The sequence below is a fragment of the Takifugu flavidus genome, chromosome 9 (genome assembly GCF_003711565.1).
Source record: "Takifugu flavidus isolate HTHZ2018 chromosome 9, ASM371156v2, whole genome shotgun sequence".
NCBI classification, from domain to species: domain Eukaryota; kingdom Metazoa; phylum Chordata; class Actinopteri; order Tetraodontiformes; family Tetraodontidae; genus Takifugu; species Takifugu flavidus.
Window position 1 is genome coordinate 9972309 of NC_079528.1, and position 19075 is coordinate 9991383.

General features: G+C 42.6%; 4 protein-coding genes across 7 annotated transcripts in view; all 4 read left to right on the forward strand.

Annotated features, from left to right (window-relative positions):
• LOC130531714 (protocadherin alpha-8-like) overlaps window positions 1-18432 on the forward strand; it is a 42252-nt gene extending 23820 nt beyond the window's left edge. The window contains exon 2 of the mRNA XM_057043823.1: window positions 16775-18432. The gene's annotated coding sequence lies outside the window, so the exon portion shown is untranslated. The remainder of the gene's footprint in view (window positions 1-16774) is intronic.
• LOC130531667 (protocadherin alpha-C2-like) overlaps window positions 1-19075 on the forward strand; it is a 119081-nt gene that overhangs the window by 30440 nt on the left and 69566 nt on the right. The window contains exons 1-2 of one of the 4 annotated variants that reach the window (XM_057043788.1): window positions 10558-13164; window positions 16775-18432. The exons of 1 other annotated variant lie outside the window; for it this stretch is intronic. In XM_057043788.1, the coding sequence (XP_056899768.1) occupies window positions 10816-13164; window positions 16775-16792 (2367 nt within the window). In that variant the 5' untranslated portion in view covers window positions 10558-10815 and the 3' untranslated portion in view covers window positions 16793-18432. Of the gene's footprint in view, window positions 1-10557; window positions 13165-16774; window positions 18433-19075 lie in introns of those variants that run through there. 2 more of the 4 variants (XM_057043787.1, XM_057043786.1) reach the window with 2 other exon arrangements.
• On the forward strand, window positions 45-18432 carry LOC130531712 (protocadherin alpha-8-like). Its single transcript, XM_057043822.1, has 2 exons — window positions 45-4068; window positions 16775-18432. The coding sequence occupies exon 1, from the start codon at window positions 886-888 to the stop codon at window positions 3250-3252; it is 2367 nt and encodes a 788-aa protein (XP_056899802.1). The 5' UTR covers window positions 45-885; the 3' UTR covers window positions 3253-4068; window positions 16775-18432.
• LOC130531673 (protocadherin alpha-13-like) lies at window positions 7520-10195 on the forward strand. Its single transcript, XM_057043793.1, has one exon. It carries the CDS (start codon window positions 7679-7681, stop codon window positions 10178-10180), a length of 2502 nt encoding a protein of 833 aa, XP_056899773.1. The 5' UTR covers window positions 7520-7678; the 3' UTR covers window positions 10181-10195.

Sequence of the window (19075 nt, forward strand, 5' to 3'; positions counted from 1 at the left end):
TCATATCTCGCTTTATTATTTCTTCGTTATGATTTTGTTTATACACTATAATATCGTGTATTTAATATCGATGGTGCAAAGGCTCTACATAGTGTATCTCCAGTGTACCAACATCAACTGATGAGACCACAAATTTTGTGTCCTCAGTTGATGTTGTTCCTTGTGATGCGAACATATTGCTTGGCCATGATTGAATTTTAAAGTTTAACTCTCCATTTCTATGTTGTGGTTTGTTCTTGGATTATGACATTGACACAAAACCTTCAGCTAAGTTGAATTGTTTATTTTATCTTAATTACGATTCAAAAATTAGTTGCAGTGTTTTCCTTTTTTTCCTTCTGGATGGAACGTCCACCTGCTCAAGCAAGACAGGATTCTAAGAACAACAACTGAGGATATGTTTCATTTATGATTCATGGGGATAACCTTGGTGAGGTGGCAAATTCAGAACTATTCATTTGAACAGGTTTGCACTTAATTCCACAGAAATTCTATTGAGCTGATTAGGAGCACGCAATGTATTTTATTTAGCTGACATTACATTTTTGACATTGTCCTGTGAAAATACCAACTGCATTCCTCTTTCAGTGAGACTTGGCGCTTTTCTGCAGTATGATTACTGATCGCTTGGTGTCAGTATAATAGAAAACAAAGCCATTCATTTTTCTTTCCGCCTCAATATTTCGGTCAACCCTCATCATCGGTCCTCAACCCACCGTCACTGCAGTCTTTCCTGACGCTGGTTCGCTGTTCAATCATCTTCTCTGTCTTCCTCATGGCTGTCCTTTAAAAAGAGGATGATCGTCTCTCCAGGCATAAACGGTGGAGTGCGCTTGTATATCGGGTCATCTTTGTAGAGAAATATTGTTTATACCGGGTTCAATTATGGAACAAAGGAGATGCCAGAGACGGGGAGGACGCGGGTATGTCGTCTGCTGCATCGTTGTGCTTTTGTGGAGCGTGTCCTCTGCGCAAATAAGGTACTCCGTTTCTGAGGAAGTCGACGAGGGGACTGTGATTGGAAACGTGGCGAAAGATCTGGGATTCGATAAAAGCGCCCTGAAAGACAGAAAGTATCGCATTGTGTCTAATAACGCGGATTCTCTTTTCCACGTCAGCCAAGAGGACGGCGTCCTGTATGCGAGCAGGAAGATTGACAGAGAGGCGGTGTGCGCGCATAGCAGCACTTGTTTAATCAGCCTGAAAACTGTCCTGGAAAATCCACTGGAGATACACTATGTAGAGGTGGACGTTCAAGACATAAACGACCATTCTCCCACTTTTCCCGAGAAGGAGAAAACGCTGGAGATTTCCGAGTCTGTGCTGGCTGGAGTGCGTATCCCTCTTCAACCTGCGCGGGATCCAGACGGGGGTGTTTTCTCTGTCCAGCAGTACAAACTCAGCCCAAATGACCATTTCCGTTTGGAGGTTAAGGATAAGGGAGAAGATGGTAAAATACCGATCCTAGTTGTTCAGAAAGGATTAGACAGGGAATCAAGGGGGAGCTATTCTTTGTTGTTGACTGCATTGGATGGAGGTAAGCCTCCGAAATCTGGCCAGTTAAATATTATAGTGAATATTTTAGACATTAACGACAATCCACCTGTTTTCACACAAGAATTTTACTCAGCAATGCTTGATGAAAATGCACCACTCGGCACAACAGTAATACAGGTTAATGCAACAGATCTGGACGATGGTCTGAATGGAGAAGTTGTTTATTCTTTCAGTAATATTGTAAACCATAAGTTGCTAAATCTCTTTGATATCGATGCAATGACAGGTGAAATAACTGTTAAAGGTTTAATAGACTATGAGGAGAAGGACAGGTATGAAATAGAAATTCAAGCGTCAGATAAAGGATTTGCTCCTTTAGTTATGCAAAAAAGCATAATTGTAAAAATAATTGATGTTAATGATAATGCACCTGAGATAGAGGTTACATCATTTTCAAGTTCCATCCCTGAAGATTCTAGACCAGGAACTACTATTGCTCACATAGGTGTCAGAGACTTTGATTCTGGACTAAATGGAAAAGTAATTTGTTCCGTAGGTGAAGGCGTCCCATTTTCATTATCACCAACTTTAAAGGACAATGTTTATTCCTTAGTGACAAAGTCAGCGCTGGACAGAGAGCAAACAGATAAATATGATCTAACAATAACTGCCAAAGATGCAGGTCAACCATCGTTATCATCTGAGAAGACAATCACTGTTGTGGTGTCAGATGTAAATGACAACAGGCCAGAGTTTTCACTGAGTCCTTATACTTTCTATATCAGTGAAGCCAATCAACCAGGTACATCAGTGTTTTCTGTTAAAGCCTTTGATCGTGATGACAACGACAACGCTCATGTTTCCTATCATATTCTCAGAGATGGAAGTCCAGAAAACAAACTGACCTCATTTTTGAGTATCAACTCTGAGACTGGAGATATTTTAGCCCTGAAGAGTTTTGACTTTGAAGCCCAGAAAACGTTCCAGTTCCAAGTTGTTGCCTCAGATTCTGGAAGTCCGTCACTGAGCAGCAACGTGACAGTGAACGTGTTCATTCTGGATCAGAACGACAACGCTCCAGTCATCCTGTATCCAGTCAGCTCCAATGGTTCTGCTGAAGGTGTGGAGGAGATTCCCCGCAATGTGAACGCAGGACACTTGGTGACTAAAGTCAGAGCCTATGATGCTGATATAGGATATAACGGCTGGTTGTTGTTCTCACTGCAGCAAGTTAGTGACCACAGTCTCTTTGGTTTGGACCGCTACACAGGACAGATCAGAACACTGCGCTCATTCACAGAGACAGACGAGGCTGAGCATAAACTGGTCATACTGGTCAAAGACAATGGCAACGTTTCCCTGTCAGCAACAGCTACTGTGATGGTCAAACTGGTGGAGCCCAAAGAGGCTTTTGCTGCTTCTGACCTTCAGAGTTCTGCAAAGGACGATGAGGACAGTCACGTGACTTTTTATCTGATCATCACTTTGGGCTCCGTGTCAGTTCTCTTCATCATCAGCATCATCGTCCTGATTGCAATGCAGTGCTCCAAATCTCCAGACTACACTTCTAAATATCTGCCAGAGACTAATTATGATGGGACACTGTGCCACAGCATCCAGTACAGATCAGGAGACAAACGCTACATGTTAGTTGGACCCAGGATGAGTATAGGATCTACTATAGTACCAGGCAGCCACGCTAATACGCTGGTGCTCCCTGACAGGAGGAGAAACAATGAGGAGGTAAGAGTTTAATGAAAAATACTAAAAAACATAAAATGTAATTTCCCATTAAAATTATGCACTATTCATCACCACACATATAAAAAATATAGGTTTTCAAAGGGGATAAATAAGTTAGTCAGCTTGGTACACAGACATTATTAACCATTGCTGTTTATTTTTGACTAAACATAAAATTATAATTCACATGTGTAGTGCTCTGTCAGATTTCCAGCTCATTCATTTATAGAGACAATGATTTTATCTAAGTTTTACCTTCTATAACTTTTATTTTGATAATTGGTTTTAGGTCTGAAAACTCTGTGGGAATGCATTTATGGTTATTTTAATCGGGGCTTTGTATTGTGCCATTGCTACTCTCCTTGATTCCACTTTAAGGTATAGAAACCTATAGACACACTATTTACCACTCCAGAAGGCTTGTTCTATTATATTTTATATTTGCCGTTTGAATTTACATCACACGGTGTCAGTATAACGGAAAGAAGCAGCATCCTGTATTTGTCATCACTTTGGTACCACCTCCTGAGCTCTTTGGTTGTGCGTTGTGAACGCAGTCATTCCCGAGGTTGCTGCCTTTAGGATGAAATAATTTATTGTTCCATCACTGCTGAAGGAAATTGATGTTTTTGCACAAGGATGAACTGGACTCTGATATAACAACGCCGTAGTTGTTTTTGTGTCGGATTACTGGTGCTGTCTGGTTTAATTATGGAACAAAGGGGACGCGAGGGGCGCATGGTGAGACACTGTTCTGTCGCCTGCGTCGTCGCTGGGCTTTTGTGGAGCGTTGCCGCGGCGCAAACACGATATTCCATCGCTGAAGAGGTAAATGAAGGGACCGTCGTTGGAAACATAGCAAAAGATCTGGGGTTGGATAAAAGCACACTAAAAGATAGAAAGTATCGTATCGTTTCAAGTAACGCGGATCTTCTCCTTAATGTGAATCAAAACGATGGCGTCCTGTATGTGAGCCGGAAGATCGACAGGGAAGAGGTGTGCGCGCAGAGCAGCACTTGCTTGATTAATCTGAAAATGGTGCTCGAAAATCCGCTGGAAATCCATAATATCGGAGTGGAGATTCTGGACGTAAATGACAATTCCCCCAGTTTTCCAGAGGGAGAGAAACGTTTGGAAATCTCAGAGTCTGTCCTGCCGGGAGCGCGATTTCAGCTCAAACCTTCACGCGATCGAGACAGCGGTCATTTCTCCGTGCAACAATACAAACTCAGCCAAAACGACCACTTCCGACTGGAAGTTCGAGATAAAGGAGAAGATGGGAAAATACCCATACTGGTTTTGCAGAAATCGCTGGACAGGGAAACGGCAGCAAGCCACTCCCTGGTGCTGACAGCGCTGGACGGAGGCAAGCCTCCCAAATCCGGTCAAATGAATATTCTTGTGAAGGTGTTAGATGTGAACGATAACACGCCTGTTTTTTCGAAAGACGTTTACTCTGTGACGCTCCCAGAAAATGCTCCTTTGGGAAGCGCTGTAGTGCAAGTGAATGCAACTGACTTAGATGAAGGCCAGAATGGTGAGGTGTCTTACTCATTTGGTAACAGTGTCAGCAATAACATATTTCAGCTGTTTGGTATTAATCCATCAACAGGGGAAATAACTGTGAAAGGTCTCATAGACTATGAGCAGAAAGATAAATATGAAATTGAAATTGAAGCTTCAGATAAAGGTTTACCTCCTCTAACAACAGAGAAAAGTGTTATTATCAAGATAATTGATGTTAATGACAACACGCCTGAGATTGAGGTTACATCATTTTCAAGTTCCATCCCTGAAGATTCCAGATCTGGAACCACTGTTGCTCTTATTAGTGTCAGTGACTTAGATTCTGGATTGAATGGGAATGTTGTCTGTTCTATAGCTGGAGATGTTCCATTTATCTTGTCTCCGTCATTACAAGAAAAAATGTACTCTTTAGTCACCAAATCAGCTCTGGACAGAGAGCAAACAGATAAATATGATGTAACAATAACTGCCAAAGATGCAGGTCAACCATCGTTATCATCTGAGAAGACAATCACTGTTGTGGTGTCAGATGTAAATGACAACAGGCCAGAGTTTTCACTGAGTCCTTATACTTTCTATATCAGTGAAGCCAATCAACCAGGTACATCAGTGTTTTCTGTTAAAGCCTTTGATCGTGATGACAACGACAACGCTCATGTTTCCTATCATATTCTCAGAGATGGAAGTCCAGAAAACAAACTGACCTCATTTTTGAGTATCAACTCTGAGACTGGAGATATTTTAGCCCTGAAAAGTTTTGACTTTGAAGCCCAGAAAACGTTCCAGTTCCAAGTTGTTGCCTCAGATTCTGGAAGTCCGTCACTGAGCAGCAACGTGACAGTGAACATGTTCATTCTGGATCAGAACGACAACGCTCCAGTCATCCTGTATCCAGTCAGCTCCAACGGTTCTGCTGAAGGTGTGGAGGAGATTCCCCGCAATGTGAACGCAGGACACTTGGTGACTAAAGTCAGAGCCTATGATGCTGATATAGGATATAACGGCTGGTTGTTGTTCTCACTGCAGCAAGTTAGTGACCACAGTCTCTTTGGTTTGGACCGCTACACAGGACAGATCAGAACACTGCGCTCATTCACAGAGACAGACGAGGCTGAGCATAAACTGGTCATACTGGTCAAAGACAATGGCAACGTTTCCCTGTCAGCAACAGCTACTGTGATGGTCAAACTGGTGGAGCCCAAAGAGGCTTTTGCTGCTTCTGACCTTCAGAGTTCTGCAAAGGACGATGAGGACAGTCACGTGACTTTTTATCTGATCATCACTTTGGGCTCCGTGTCAGTTCTCTTCATCATCAGCATCATCGTCCTGATTGCAATGCAGTGCTCCAAATCTCCAGACTACACTTCTAAATATCTGCCAGAGACTAATTATGATGGGACACTGTGCCACAGCATCCAGTACAGATCAGGAGACAAACGCTACATGTTAGTCGGACCCAGGATGAGTATAGGATCTACTATAGTACCAGGCAGCCACGCTAATACACTGGTGCTCCCCGACAGGAGGAGAAACAATGAGGAGGTAAGACAGTTTAACCAAAGTGTGTTGGCATGTAATGTAACAAAAGTTTAGATCATCTGAGAAAATTATTTCTTCTCAACTCTGGTAATGTAAAAAAAATCAAGAAAAAAACAATTTTAATCTATGTAAAAGTAACGATAAAAATAGATGTAATCATGCTTATTATCTGCCACATAGACCACTGATACAAAGGCTTCCTATAATAGTGAGACTGCTGCTTTATGTCATGGATTTTAATAATTGCATGTTAAAGCATATGATAAAACTTTTTGCTGCAGTTTTTTGGCTTAAAAATGCTCTGAATTTTCTTGAATGTGTCACACACTTTTTTTAAACCATATATTCATCATTGGCTAGACTAAGCATGTTTTTGTCCAAAGACAAGAACAGGAAAAATATACTTTATTGCCTTTACTGGATTTTTCTAAGAATTCAGCCCATACCTTCACTTATACAGCAAATATTTCAGGGCCACTGACGGAAGTCATTCTGAAAATAGAGAATTAAATTATTGATGTATGCAGGTGCTGGAAAAAATGTGGGGAAGAAATGAAGTGACAAAAAAGATACATGTGCTGGCAACAATAACATTTACACTCAGATTTTTAAAAAAATGAAAATTGAAGCCTTGTTTTGCAGAATCCTTGTGACTGCTCATATGCTCCTAAATAAGAAGTTCTGTTTTGACAGGTGTCCAAGTTACACCAACAACCAAAGAGGAGTCGCATTTTAGCTTAGTAAAACACAGTTATTAAGTCTTTCTATTACATATTGAGTTATGTTTCCATGCATAATTTTGATGGTTTTCTTTTATACCTTAAACACAGCAGTTTCCTAAATGCTCTTATTTATCTATTGGTTTATTGCTTCTAGAGGATGGATGGATGGATGGATGGATGGATGGATGGATGGATGGATGGATGATGGATGGATGGATGGATGGATGGATGGATGGAGGGATATCTGTTCATGGCTATATCATGGCTATATTCCACAAATATAGACATTCATATTAACAGAGAAGCTGCCCTTTTTAAATAACCCTTTTTATAAAACTAATTTTATATTATGTTATAAATGTATACTCAGTTCATCCCTTTGCTGTAGTAACCTCCTGAATCACTTGGTGTCAGCATAATAGTAGATGTCTCTCTACTCCTTCTTGACGTCATGTTCCAGCCTTACATCGTTGTGTTACCGAGCCCGAACACGAAACCAGCTCGGCTCAAAGACCCGGGGCAGGTCTGACAATGCATCACGTTGTGAAGAGGGAATATCGTTAATGTTTTTTTTCCAATTCCAACTATTACAAGGTATTTTTTAAATTATCGGTATCAATTTGTTGTATTACTGTAGCTGCTGCATTAAGATGGAACAAAGCGCACGACTGGCGTGCACGGAGCGATGGAAATGCGTCGCCTATGTCGTGGTTTTGGCAGCGTTTTGGAGCGTGGCTGCAGCTCAAATAAGGTATTCCATCTCGGAGGAGGTGAAAGAAGGAACTCTAGTTGGGAATATCGCTAAAGATTTGGGGATCGATAAAGCTTCGTTGAAAGAAAGAGAGTATCGCATCGTTGGGGGTTCAGCCGAACCTCTTTTTCGCGTGAATAAGGAGGACGGGATCCTTTACGTCAATAGGAAAGTGGACAGAGAGGAGATCTGTGAACGGAGTAACGCGTGTATTATCAACCTTAAGACGGTCCTGGAAAATCCTCTTGAAATCCATTATGTGGCTATAGAAGTGCTGGACGTAAACGACCATCCACCCACCTTCCCGGAAAAAGAGAAGCGGTTGGAAATATTCGAATCAACATTACCGGGAGCACGGTTCCAGCTTCAAGCTGCACGGGACCCAGACGGCGGCCAGTTTACCGTCCAGCAGTACAGATTAAGCCCAAACGATCACTTTCGTTTGGAGGTGAAGGACAGAGGGGAAGACCGCAAGATGCCCTTTTTAATACTGCAGAAGGCGTTAGACAGGGAAGCAATAAAGGAGCACAGATTAATGCTGACAGCGGTGGACGGAGGGAGACCCGCGAAGTCTGGAACCATGGAAATTATAATTCAGGTGCTGGATGTGAATGACAATTCACCTGTTTTTACAAAGGACGTGTATACCGCGAGTTTAAATGAAAACTCGCCTCCAGGGACGTTGGTCATCCGGGTTAACGCGACCGATTTAGATGAGGGTGCAAACGGTGACATTATTTACTCATTCGGGCAGGAATTAGACACCCGTGTAAAAAATAAATTTGACATCAATCCGAGCACAGGTGATATTACAGTGTCAGGTGTCATTGATTTTGAGGAAAATAAAATGTATGAAATTGATGTTCAGGCTTCAGATAAGGGCGCCATCCCACTGTCAATGTACAGAACTGTGATGATAAAAGTAACGGATGTAAATGATAATATTCCGGAGATTGAAATTACGTCGTTTTCAAAATCTGTTCCTGAGGATGCGAGAATTGGAACGACGGTGGCTCTGATCAGCGTCAGTGATCGAGACTCGGGTCCGAACGGAAAAGTTTCCTGTTTTATCCGCGAGGACGTTCCTTTCACTTTATCTCCATCCTTGCAAGATAACATGTTTGCTGTTGTGACAAAATCCCACCTAGACAGAGAAGCAACGCCTTTATATGAAATAACAGTTGTGGCGAAAGACAGCGGTGAGCCATCGCTGTCATCTGAAAAGAAACTTAGTGTTGTTGTTTCAGACGTGAACGACAACAGCCCGCAGTTTTCGATGCACCCATATACGTTCTACGTTCCCGAAAACAACGACCTGGTGTTGCCAGTGTTTTCCGTAACAGCATCCGACCACGATGACAGTAATAACGCACAGATTACATATCGTATCCACAGAGAGAACACTGCAGAGACCGCTGGTTTGTTTCTAAATATAAACTCAGAGAATGGAGATATTTTTGCGCTTAAAAGTTTTGACTTTGAAGCCCAGAAAACGTTCCAGTTCCAAGTTGTTGCCTCAGATTCTGGAAGTCCGTCACTGAGCAGCAACGTGACAGTGAACGTGTTCATTCTGGATCAGAACGACAACGCTCCAGTCATCCTGTATCCAGTCAGCTCCAACGGTTCTGCTGAAGGTGTGGAGGAGATTCCCCGCAATGTGAACGCAGGACACTTGGTGACTAAAGTCAGAGCCTATGATGCTGATATAGGATATAACGGCTGGTTGTTGTTCTCACTGCAGCAAGTTAGTGACCACAGTCTCTTTGGTTTGGACCGCTACACAGGACAGATCAGAACACTGCGCTCATTCACAGAGACAGACGAGGCTGAGCATAAACTGGTCATACTGGTCAAAGACAATGGCAACGTTTCCCTGTCAGCAACAGCTACTGTGATGGTCAAACTGGTGGAGCCCAAAGAGGCTTTTGCTGCTTCTGACCTTCAGAGTTCTGCAAAGGACGATGAGGACAGTCACGTGACTTTTTATCTGATGATCACTTTGGGCTCCGTGTCAGTTCTCTTCATCATCAGCATCATCGTCCTGATTGCAATGCAGTGCTCCAAATCTCCAGACTACACTTCTAAATATCTGCCAGAGACTAATTATGATGGGACACTGTGCCACAGCATCCAGTACAGATCAGGAGACAAACGCTACATGTTAGTTGGACCCAGGATGAGTATAGGATCTACTATAGTACCAGGCAGCCACGCTAATACGCTGGTGCTCCCTGACAGGAGGAGAAACAATGAGGAGGTAAGACGACTAAAATACTACAGCAGCTTAAAACAATCAAGCAATACAAATATTGAATTGAAATCATTTATTTCAGTGGGTGTGAACTTTAGTGTGTACATTTCTCACTTCTTCTATTTTATTAACAACCATGCGGTCTTTTAATCGAACTCTTGGGAAACTTTTTGGCATTGTTTGCTGTCCATGGTGCTGAACAAGTTCGTCTCCTTTATATAATCAATCAATCTATCTATCTATCTATCTATCTATCTATCTATCTATCTATCTATCTATCTATCTATCTATCTATCTATCTATCTATCTATCTATCTATCTATCTATCTGTCTGTCTGTCTGTCTGTCTGTCTGTCTGTCTGTCTGTCTGTCTGTCTGTCTGTCTGTCTGTCTGTCTGTCTGAATTTTGACCGAAATCTTTTTGAAAATATGGGCAAATTCGCTATTTTGATCTGAAGCCTGGATTTTCAACAGGAACCGCTGTGAATTCCGACACATAAAAGGAAGATTTCATTGTAGAAATTGTGTCTGCACTATGTGCTCTGCTCGTGAGGTGTCACTGTTTGGATACATGAAGGAATCTGGCTGAACATTGTCTATACGTAGTTGTGCGCCGTGGCTGCAGAGAGTACGGGAGCTTTCAGGCGATGATTTCCAATATCTAACGCGTTCCTGCTATTTCTATATCAAGATTTTCTCTCTTTTTTTAATTAACGTTGCCCTGCTTTATACTGTCGTATTCCTGAAGCGTTATAGTCTCACTGTTTTGCCACCTTGGATTAATCATGGCACGGCGTGGATGCAGGAGGCTGGAGCGCCTCGTCATTCTTGTTTTTATTTTAAATCTTAATTTTATTTTTGTTTCGGCGCAGCTACGGTACAGTATCCCGGAAGAGCTCGGAGTAGGTACTGTGGTTGGAAATGTGGCGAAAGATTTGGGTCTGGATGTGACTGTTTTGAACGCTCGAGGATTCCGCATTGTTTCTGGATCGTCCGAACCTCCGTTTCAGCTCAGCAACGATGGAATATTACACGTCAACCGAAAAATAGACCGAGAGGAGGTGTGCGAACGCGCCAGTGCCTGCGTTATTAACATCAAGACTGTGCTGGAGGATCCGTTAGAAGTCCATTACGTCGCAGTTGAGATTTTGGACGTGAACGATCACTTCCCCACCTTCTCTGTAAACGAGACCAGTTTGGAAATATCGGAATCCGCTTTGCCCGGAGCGCGATTTCAGCTGCAAGGTGCCCACGATCCGGACAGCGACGCTTATTCAATCCAGCAATATAAACTTAGTCAAAACGAACATTTTAGGCTGGAGGTCAAGGACAGAGGAGAAGACGGGAAAATCCCCGTGTTGTATTTGCATAAATCGCTGGACAAAGAAACGACGAGAAGTCACAAATTACTGCTGACAGCCGCTGATGGTGGAAAACCCGCGAGATCAGGAACCATGACCATAACAATCACAGTTCTGGATGTGAATGATAATATGCCCGTTTTTGCCACAGACTCATATGTCGCGGTGCTGAATGAAAATTCACCCATTGGCGCGACTGTCCTGCAAGTGAACGCCACCGATTTAGATGATGGATTAAACGGGGAGGTGGTTTACTCCTTCGGCAATAATGTCAATCATAAGATGCGTAAACTTTTTAAAATTGATGAAAATACTGGTGAAATTATTGTCAAAGGACTGATAGATTTTGAGGTTAAAGACAGGTATGAAATTGATATAAAAGCTTCTGATAAAGGAGCTGTGCCTCTAGAAACAGAGAAAAGTGTTAAAATTACTATTGTGGACCTGAATGACAATGCACCTGACATTGAGGTTACTTCATTTTCAAAAGCAGTTCCAGAAGATTCCAAACCTGGAACAACAGTAGCATTAATAAGTGTGAGTGATAAAGACTCAGGTGTGAATGGAAAGGTGGTCTGTTTCATAAATGAAGATGTTCCCTTTATGTTATCACCAACTCTACAAGACAACATGTACTCTGTTGTCACCAAATCTCTCCTGGACAGAGAACGTGAGTCAAAGTATGATATCACAATCATTGCTAAAGATGCCGGCGATCCACCCTTATCATCTCAGAGGACAATAAGTGTATCTGTTTCTGATGTTAATGATAACAGTCCAGAGTTTTTCACAAATCCTTACACATTTTATCTTACTGAGAACAATGATGCAGGTGTCGCCTTATTTACAGTCAGCGCTCATGATTGTGATGAGGGTGATAATGCTCTCATATCGTATAATATTCTAAGAAATGGGGATCAGCATAAAACAATGACATCATTTTTAAATATTAATTCAGAAAACGGACAAATTTCAGCTCTCAAAAGTTTTGACTTTGAGACACTGAAATCGTTCCAGTTCCAAGTGGTTGCTTCAGATTCTGGAAGTCCGTCACTGAGCAGCAACGTGACAGTGAAGGTGTTCATTCTGGATCAGAACGACAACGCTCCAGTCATCCTGTATCCAGTCAGCTCCAACGGTTCTGCTGAAGGTGTGGAGGAGATTCCCCGCAATGTGAACGCAGGACACTTGGTGACTAAAGTCAGAGCCTATGATGCTGATATAGGATATAACGGCTGGTTGTTGTTCTCACTGCAGCAAGTTAGTGACCACAGTCTCTTTGGTTTGGACCGCTACACAGGACAGATCAGAACACTGCGCTCATTCACAGAGACAGACGAGGCTGAGCATAAACTGGTCATACTGGTCAAAGACAATGGCAACGTTTCCCTGTCAGCAACAGCTACTGTCATGGTCAAACTGGTGGAGCCCAAAGAGGCTTTTGCTGCTTCTGACCTTCAAAGTTCTGCAAAGGACGATGAGGACAGTCACGTGACTTTTTATCTGATCATCACTTTGGGCTCCGTGTCAGTTCTCTTCATCGTCAGCATCATCGTCCTGATTGCAATGCAGTGCTCCAAATCTCCAGACTACACTTCTAAATATCTGCCAGAGACTAATTATGATGGGACACTGTGCCACAGCATCCAGTACAGATCAGGAGACAAACGCTACATGTTAGTTGGACCCAGGATGAGTATAGGATCTACTATAGTACCAGGCAGCCACGCTAATACGCTGGTGCTCCCTGACAGGAGGAGAAACAATGAGGAGGTAAGCGTCACTTCTGCGCAGAATTAATTTTCTTTACACTGGTCAAAATCCTAATTGGGCTGGTTTAAATCATGTCATTGCTCTCTCTCTCTCTCTCTCTCTCTCTCTCTCTCTCTATATATATATATATATATCTATCTATCTATCTTTCTATCTATCTATCTATCTATCTATCTCTATCTATCTATCTATCTATCTATCTATCTATCTATCTATCTATGCATCTATCTATGAAGAACAGTGTGTATTTGTGTGTGAGGCAGACAGAGTGAGCGACTGACAGAGTTACTTGCAGTCTGTGCTCACTGGTGTAGCTAAAGTGATTCAGTGGGCCATGAATGGCTGCAGCCACAGCAGAGGGGGAGAGTGAGCCTGCAGCTGGTGTGCAGTGAATCACAATCGTCTGAGAGTCAGGTGGAGACAGAATGGCGGTCTGCATAGCATCTTAATAATAGTCATTTTTAATTTTGTTTATGATTTTTTGGCAGTTGTGCTTTAAATTGCTCCACAAAAATGTGCAAGGAATGTATGCTGATGACAGAAGCACGAGCAGGCGCTGTGGCTGGGTGTAGATGCTCCCTTTTGACTATGATCTAAAAAAATAGGTCATATTTTATCACATGTGTGCCGTCTGCGTGCTCGACTTCTGGGCTTATTCTCTGTCGAACACTGTGCGTTGCCCATGGCAACAGAGGAGGAGATCCACCTCTTTGACTGGAATGGTTTGCTCTGATACTAGCATGGGTTCAGCTGTCTTAGCAACAGCAACGGAAGAGGAGAACGGGAGGGAGAACGGAAGCTGTGGAGGGGGAGGGGAAGCGAGGGTTTTGAGCATCATCTTTACACACCTCACAATATTTCAGCAACGTTCAGTGATTGAAACAGCAGCAAGTGTTGTCTGTTAGACAAATATGGGTCAGAAAATCTATAGACAGGTCACAAAGACTTCAATTTCTAATTAGATATGTTACACAATTCATACAATCCTGCCTGTCACTCAGCTTGAGAAGACTTTCATTTTAGGGGGTGTGTTTGTTTAACCATTAATAAATATGTGTATTTAAAAGCACATGTTGAATTACTGAGCAGAGTTACAGGTGCACACACACAGAAGGAGAACAACCAGTACCCCGTTCCATTGCTGGAGAGCATTCACGACTGGTGCACATCTGCATGCATAATTTATGTGCACGTTTAAATGGAATACAGCGTGTATTTTGCAAAACAAGCAGCAGTGATAAGCCGTGCCTGGACAGCAGATGCCTCGAAAAGATTAATTGTGGTGATTAAAATGTATTAAATATGAAAAGCAACAGTGTCAGTGAGTCCGATTAGTCGACAGTCAGAGATGCTGTTTACTGAAGTGCATAGCAGTTTAATCATTTTTATGTCATCCTGGCTGTTTGGCCAGCAAATATCCCTCTGCAGAGTACTTTTCTTCAACCGGTACTTTTGTTGCAGTATATTATGTGTCGTCCTTGGCAGGGGTGTGGTCGTTTATGCGGGGGGGCGTTTGTGGGGCTGCCTGGCTGGCTCAGCAGATAGGTGCAGCGGTGTTTGCATGCAGCATGTCTGCACCACAAACTAGTCAGGGCTAATCAAGCTTTACTTTTAATACATCTGTGTATGTGATGACGTTAGTGTAAGTACCCTGCCCAATACATTCCAAAGAGAGAGAGAGAGAGAGAGAGAGAGAGGAGAGAGAGAGAGAGAGAGAGAGAGAGAGAGAGCCTTTGACTTTGGACTAAGTCTGAGACAATGGAGCCACAGCTGTTAGCCATATGTGCTCTATCAGTAGGATTCTTGTTTTCTCCATGGAGGTTGGGGTTCTCGTATATTCTCATATGTGTTACATTCTTTGTAGAACCTCCAAAGGTGGCGTCTCCTTCGCCTCAGGTCTCGGTGCCCAGCCATGTCTCAACTTGTCCTTTTCTTGATTTTCTTGTTCTCTTTGCTGTTTTTATCCTTTGTGAGGCACTTTGTGCTACCTAGCGTATGAAAAGTGCCATATAAATAAAGATTGATATTGATATTGATAGAACGTTTATTTTTTGTTAGCGTTGTCTGGGTTCATCCTCTTTCCACCTCTCTCTGGTACAGCGTTCGCCACACACCAAGTCACAACTGCTGTGGAGTTGCTGAATCCCCCCTCCCCCATCCTTTGGCCTCTTTTTTTCTTTCCCCACAATCATGCCTTGGATGATTCTGTCCATCGTGCCATATTTTACTAAGCAACATTTTGCTGTCTGTCTGTGAGCCATGTTTTTGTTTTGTGGCCCTGCCTCCTGCTTTTCTGTGCTCCCTCTGCGCCTCATGCCTGTAGGGTCAGTGCTCTGATGCTGCGTGTGCTGTTGTGTGTCAGTGGGACACATTCTCTCTGACTGTGCCAGCTTTGTTGCGAGGACGGCTCCACTCACATTGAGGTCAGCAGCAGTGATGGTAATCTAATTTACGTGCTCAGAAGGGTCCAGTGAAAACAACTGTCTTCATGTTTGCACCTTCCATCCCCGCTCATGTCCTCATAGACACGCAAGTAGTCTACGGTCAAATGGCTAATCCGCGGTATTGAAACGGTAGGAAAGCTGGAGAGGGAGAGATGGAGGCAAAAAAAAACAAGACGTGTTGCCATGGTGATGTATTTGGAGACGCACCCACTCAGAGAATTAAATTAATAAAATCTCTTTGTCCTTAAGAACACATTTCATGATGCTTCTGCTATGACTAATTTATTGCCCCCAAACTCACTCACTAAAAATAACAGCCCGAAGCCTCCTCCGTATTACACATGCGATGAAAAACCCGTTTTGCTGGTGTGTAATTATGCAGAAATTGTCAATATCCAAGATGCTTACAGTTGTTTTTCTTAATGCATCATTATTATAAAGTCTTGAATAGTAATTTGATAGCTTTTCACATAACGACAGGCTGAAAAGAAATGACCGCTGTGACTGTTCCTGCTTTTCCTCCGGGTGCTTCTGCAGCACTGCACGGCTCGATCGATAGGCTGGACCTTACAGTCTGCTTCTGCAGTTTGGAGTACAGATACATGACACGCTGCATTTTAGACTCACTCTAATTTAGAACTGTGATTTATTTCACCTTGTTATTAAAGAGTATAATTTATCAGACAATAGAAGAGCTTTTAAATAAATTTCTTGGCCTACTGCAGTGACCTTTAAAGGAAGTAAGGATCTGAACTTTTCTCGCCACTCTTCTTTTCTGGCCTGATATGGTGTCAGTAGGTCTGACCCAGACTCCCAGTTACATAAGCCCTCACTTTCAGTAAGTTTCAGTCCACTGACTTGAGGCTGTGTGGATGGATCCTGTTGGCTGGATGTTGCTGCAAGTGAACCAAGAGAAGCGGTCTCTCTCTCTCCCTCGGTCTCTCTCGGCCTGCCTCTGCGTGCTCGCATCGACGTGTCCATGTAAAAGAATTTGGCCGATCTTCTCTCTTGGTTGCACAAATCCATGAGACTTAGTAGTAGTACTACAGTGTGAAAGACTTTGTGGGCCTGCCTGTGTTTCAGGATGACTGATGTAATAACTCATGCCTCGTTAAGTGCGTTTAGACCTATATTTAATTATTTCTCCTTTTTTTCTGAATCAACAGAGATGTGAACAGATGTAAGTCTGCGCTGCTCTGTGCTCGTGCAGCCGCAACATCTGCTGCTTGCTTAGGTCAACGCTGCTTGCCTGTGGGATTGAACTGACGGAGGGGTCATTGTGAGGCTGCGTGGATGAAGTGGGACACTGATGAAGAATGCACAGTTGGGGGGACATATCCACCCTGATGCTAACATACAACTGTGCAGATTTAAAATCCTGATTCACCAGATGAAATGTGGTACGCACTATGTGAATGGTTAATGGAAGCCTGCACTGTTTTTTTTAAGAGGATTGCCGTGCTCTCGGTGCCCAATGGACAACAGCTAATCTGTGCTGACACTACCATCCTGTCTGATTGATGGCACATTTATTTAGGATCACACATTAATGCATGCATGCTAATTTGGTAGTGTCAGGGACATTATAGGCAAAGTTCCTAGTGCAGTAGATATTTCCCCTTTGTGAGTGAATTATCGTGTATGTGAACTAGCTACAATCTATAGATCTAAAATATTCTGTAAAAAAGCTTTTTTTGTTTAATATATATCCATCTCATAACTGCAGCATACTCCTATGCTGGAGTGCATTCAAGCACTGAGTGACTGACAGGAACACACCCTGGGCAGGTTATCAGTCCATCAAAGGATACACACACCATTTACTCACACACACCTAGGGGCAATAGAGTGTCCAGTTAACCTAATGTGCATGGATTGTGGGAGGAAACCAGAGTACCTGGAGAAAACCCCCACTGACCTCCTTATATATATCCAGGCCAAGATAGATATTTGGCTATTTCGTTCATCCTCTATGTGTATGTTTCTGGTAATTATAGATACAGCCTGATATGTTTCTTAACTATGTTATTACTTAGTGTTTGAAGCATGATCTGGCTCCACCTGATTATCATGTTTAGCGTGTTACACTGTGCTATTGTCCACAGTAGGGGAGTCATCCTATTCCACATGTTGCTCTTTTTTTGTCGTTTTTTTCTGAGTTGGCCTGCTGTGTTTATTTTTAGATGAACCATCTGTTATAAGAATCTTAGGGCCTCAGCAATCAGGGGCAGACACTATTAACCTCATTGTATCAGAGAGGTTTGGTTATGAGATAACACACACACTGTCAGCTGTGCACAGTTGTTTTATGAATGTGTGTTAATACAGTCTGTTAAACCAAAATGCTTTTCCCCGCACATTCCTAGTGTAGTGCATGAATTAAACAAAGCCATGGGTGTGGATGGTGTGGAGTATTATTGCAGTAAGCTTGACTCATATCCCACTCTCTCCTCCCACTCACTGCCTCTCTTCTGCTCCTCTTTGTTCTCACCATCTCTAAGCCACAGATCTTTATTTCAACCTCAGTCTTTCCCCTCTCATTTTCATCCGTATCTCTTTTTTTCTTCCTTCTTCTGAAGATGGTCATTTTCATTCTTCGATAACGATCTAATTTTTTCTTCATCCCCCACCCCCATCTCCCTCCTACGCATCCTGTTTTCCTCTCGCTGTTGCCCATCCTTGTGCCCCCTCCTGTATGATCGTGAAACTGCAATTTGAATAAACTGACCGATACGCGATGGATATTGTGTTAGTGTATTTGCATGTCTTTCCAAGTGATGTGAATTTATTGTTTATTTTTAATAAAAATCAATCTACATCCTTTCATGAGCAGTGATACTTTCCTTTTTAAAGTTCATCTGTACATCAGGGGTCTGTTAGCAAAGTGAATGTATCAGAATAAATTCTCTCTCTCTTTCTTTCAGTAATGCTTAGCGATGACAGTTGTTTAAACCTATTGAATTTTGATTTTGAATATATGGCGGCAGCAGATTACAGCAGCAGAGTATCAGAGCTCCAGCCGCAGAATCGTATCTTTGGACCCTTCTGTCAGGCTTGAAATAGAAAACGCTTCGTTCAGCTCTATTTGGCGTGACAATGCTTTTTGAAAGAAGTGTGTCCAGTAGCTTTCTGACCTGCAGGTCAACTCATCAGCTGGATTCAGATAGAGCAGGACGGACATCACAGTTTAATGACAGTAGCTTAAAAAAAGTCTTAAAAAAATGCTTAGTTGGATAAGATACGCAGCACATTATGGTAAATAAAGGGAAAAACTAGTTAGTGACAGTTGAGCAGCATCACCAAGCAAAGACATCATCAGCGTTAAAGCATGATTAAAACTTACAGAGGGCAGTTTGGTTCTCTGGTTTACAAGTGCCAGCAAATGAGGTCTTTGGGATGAGTCTGGAGTAGAATTGTTCCTTAATCTGTTGTTTATCTCCTGTGGTTCCCATAATCTGCGTTCAGTT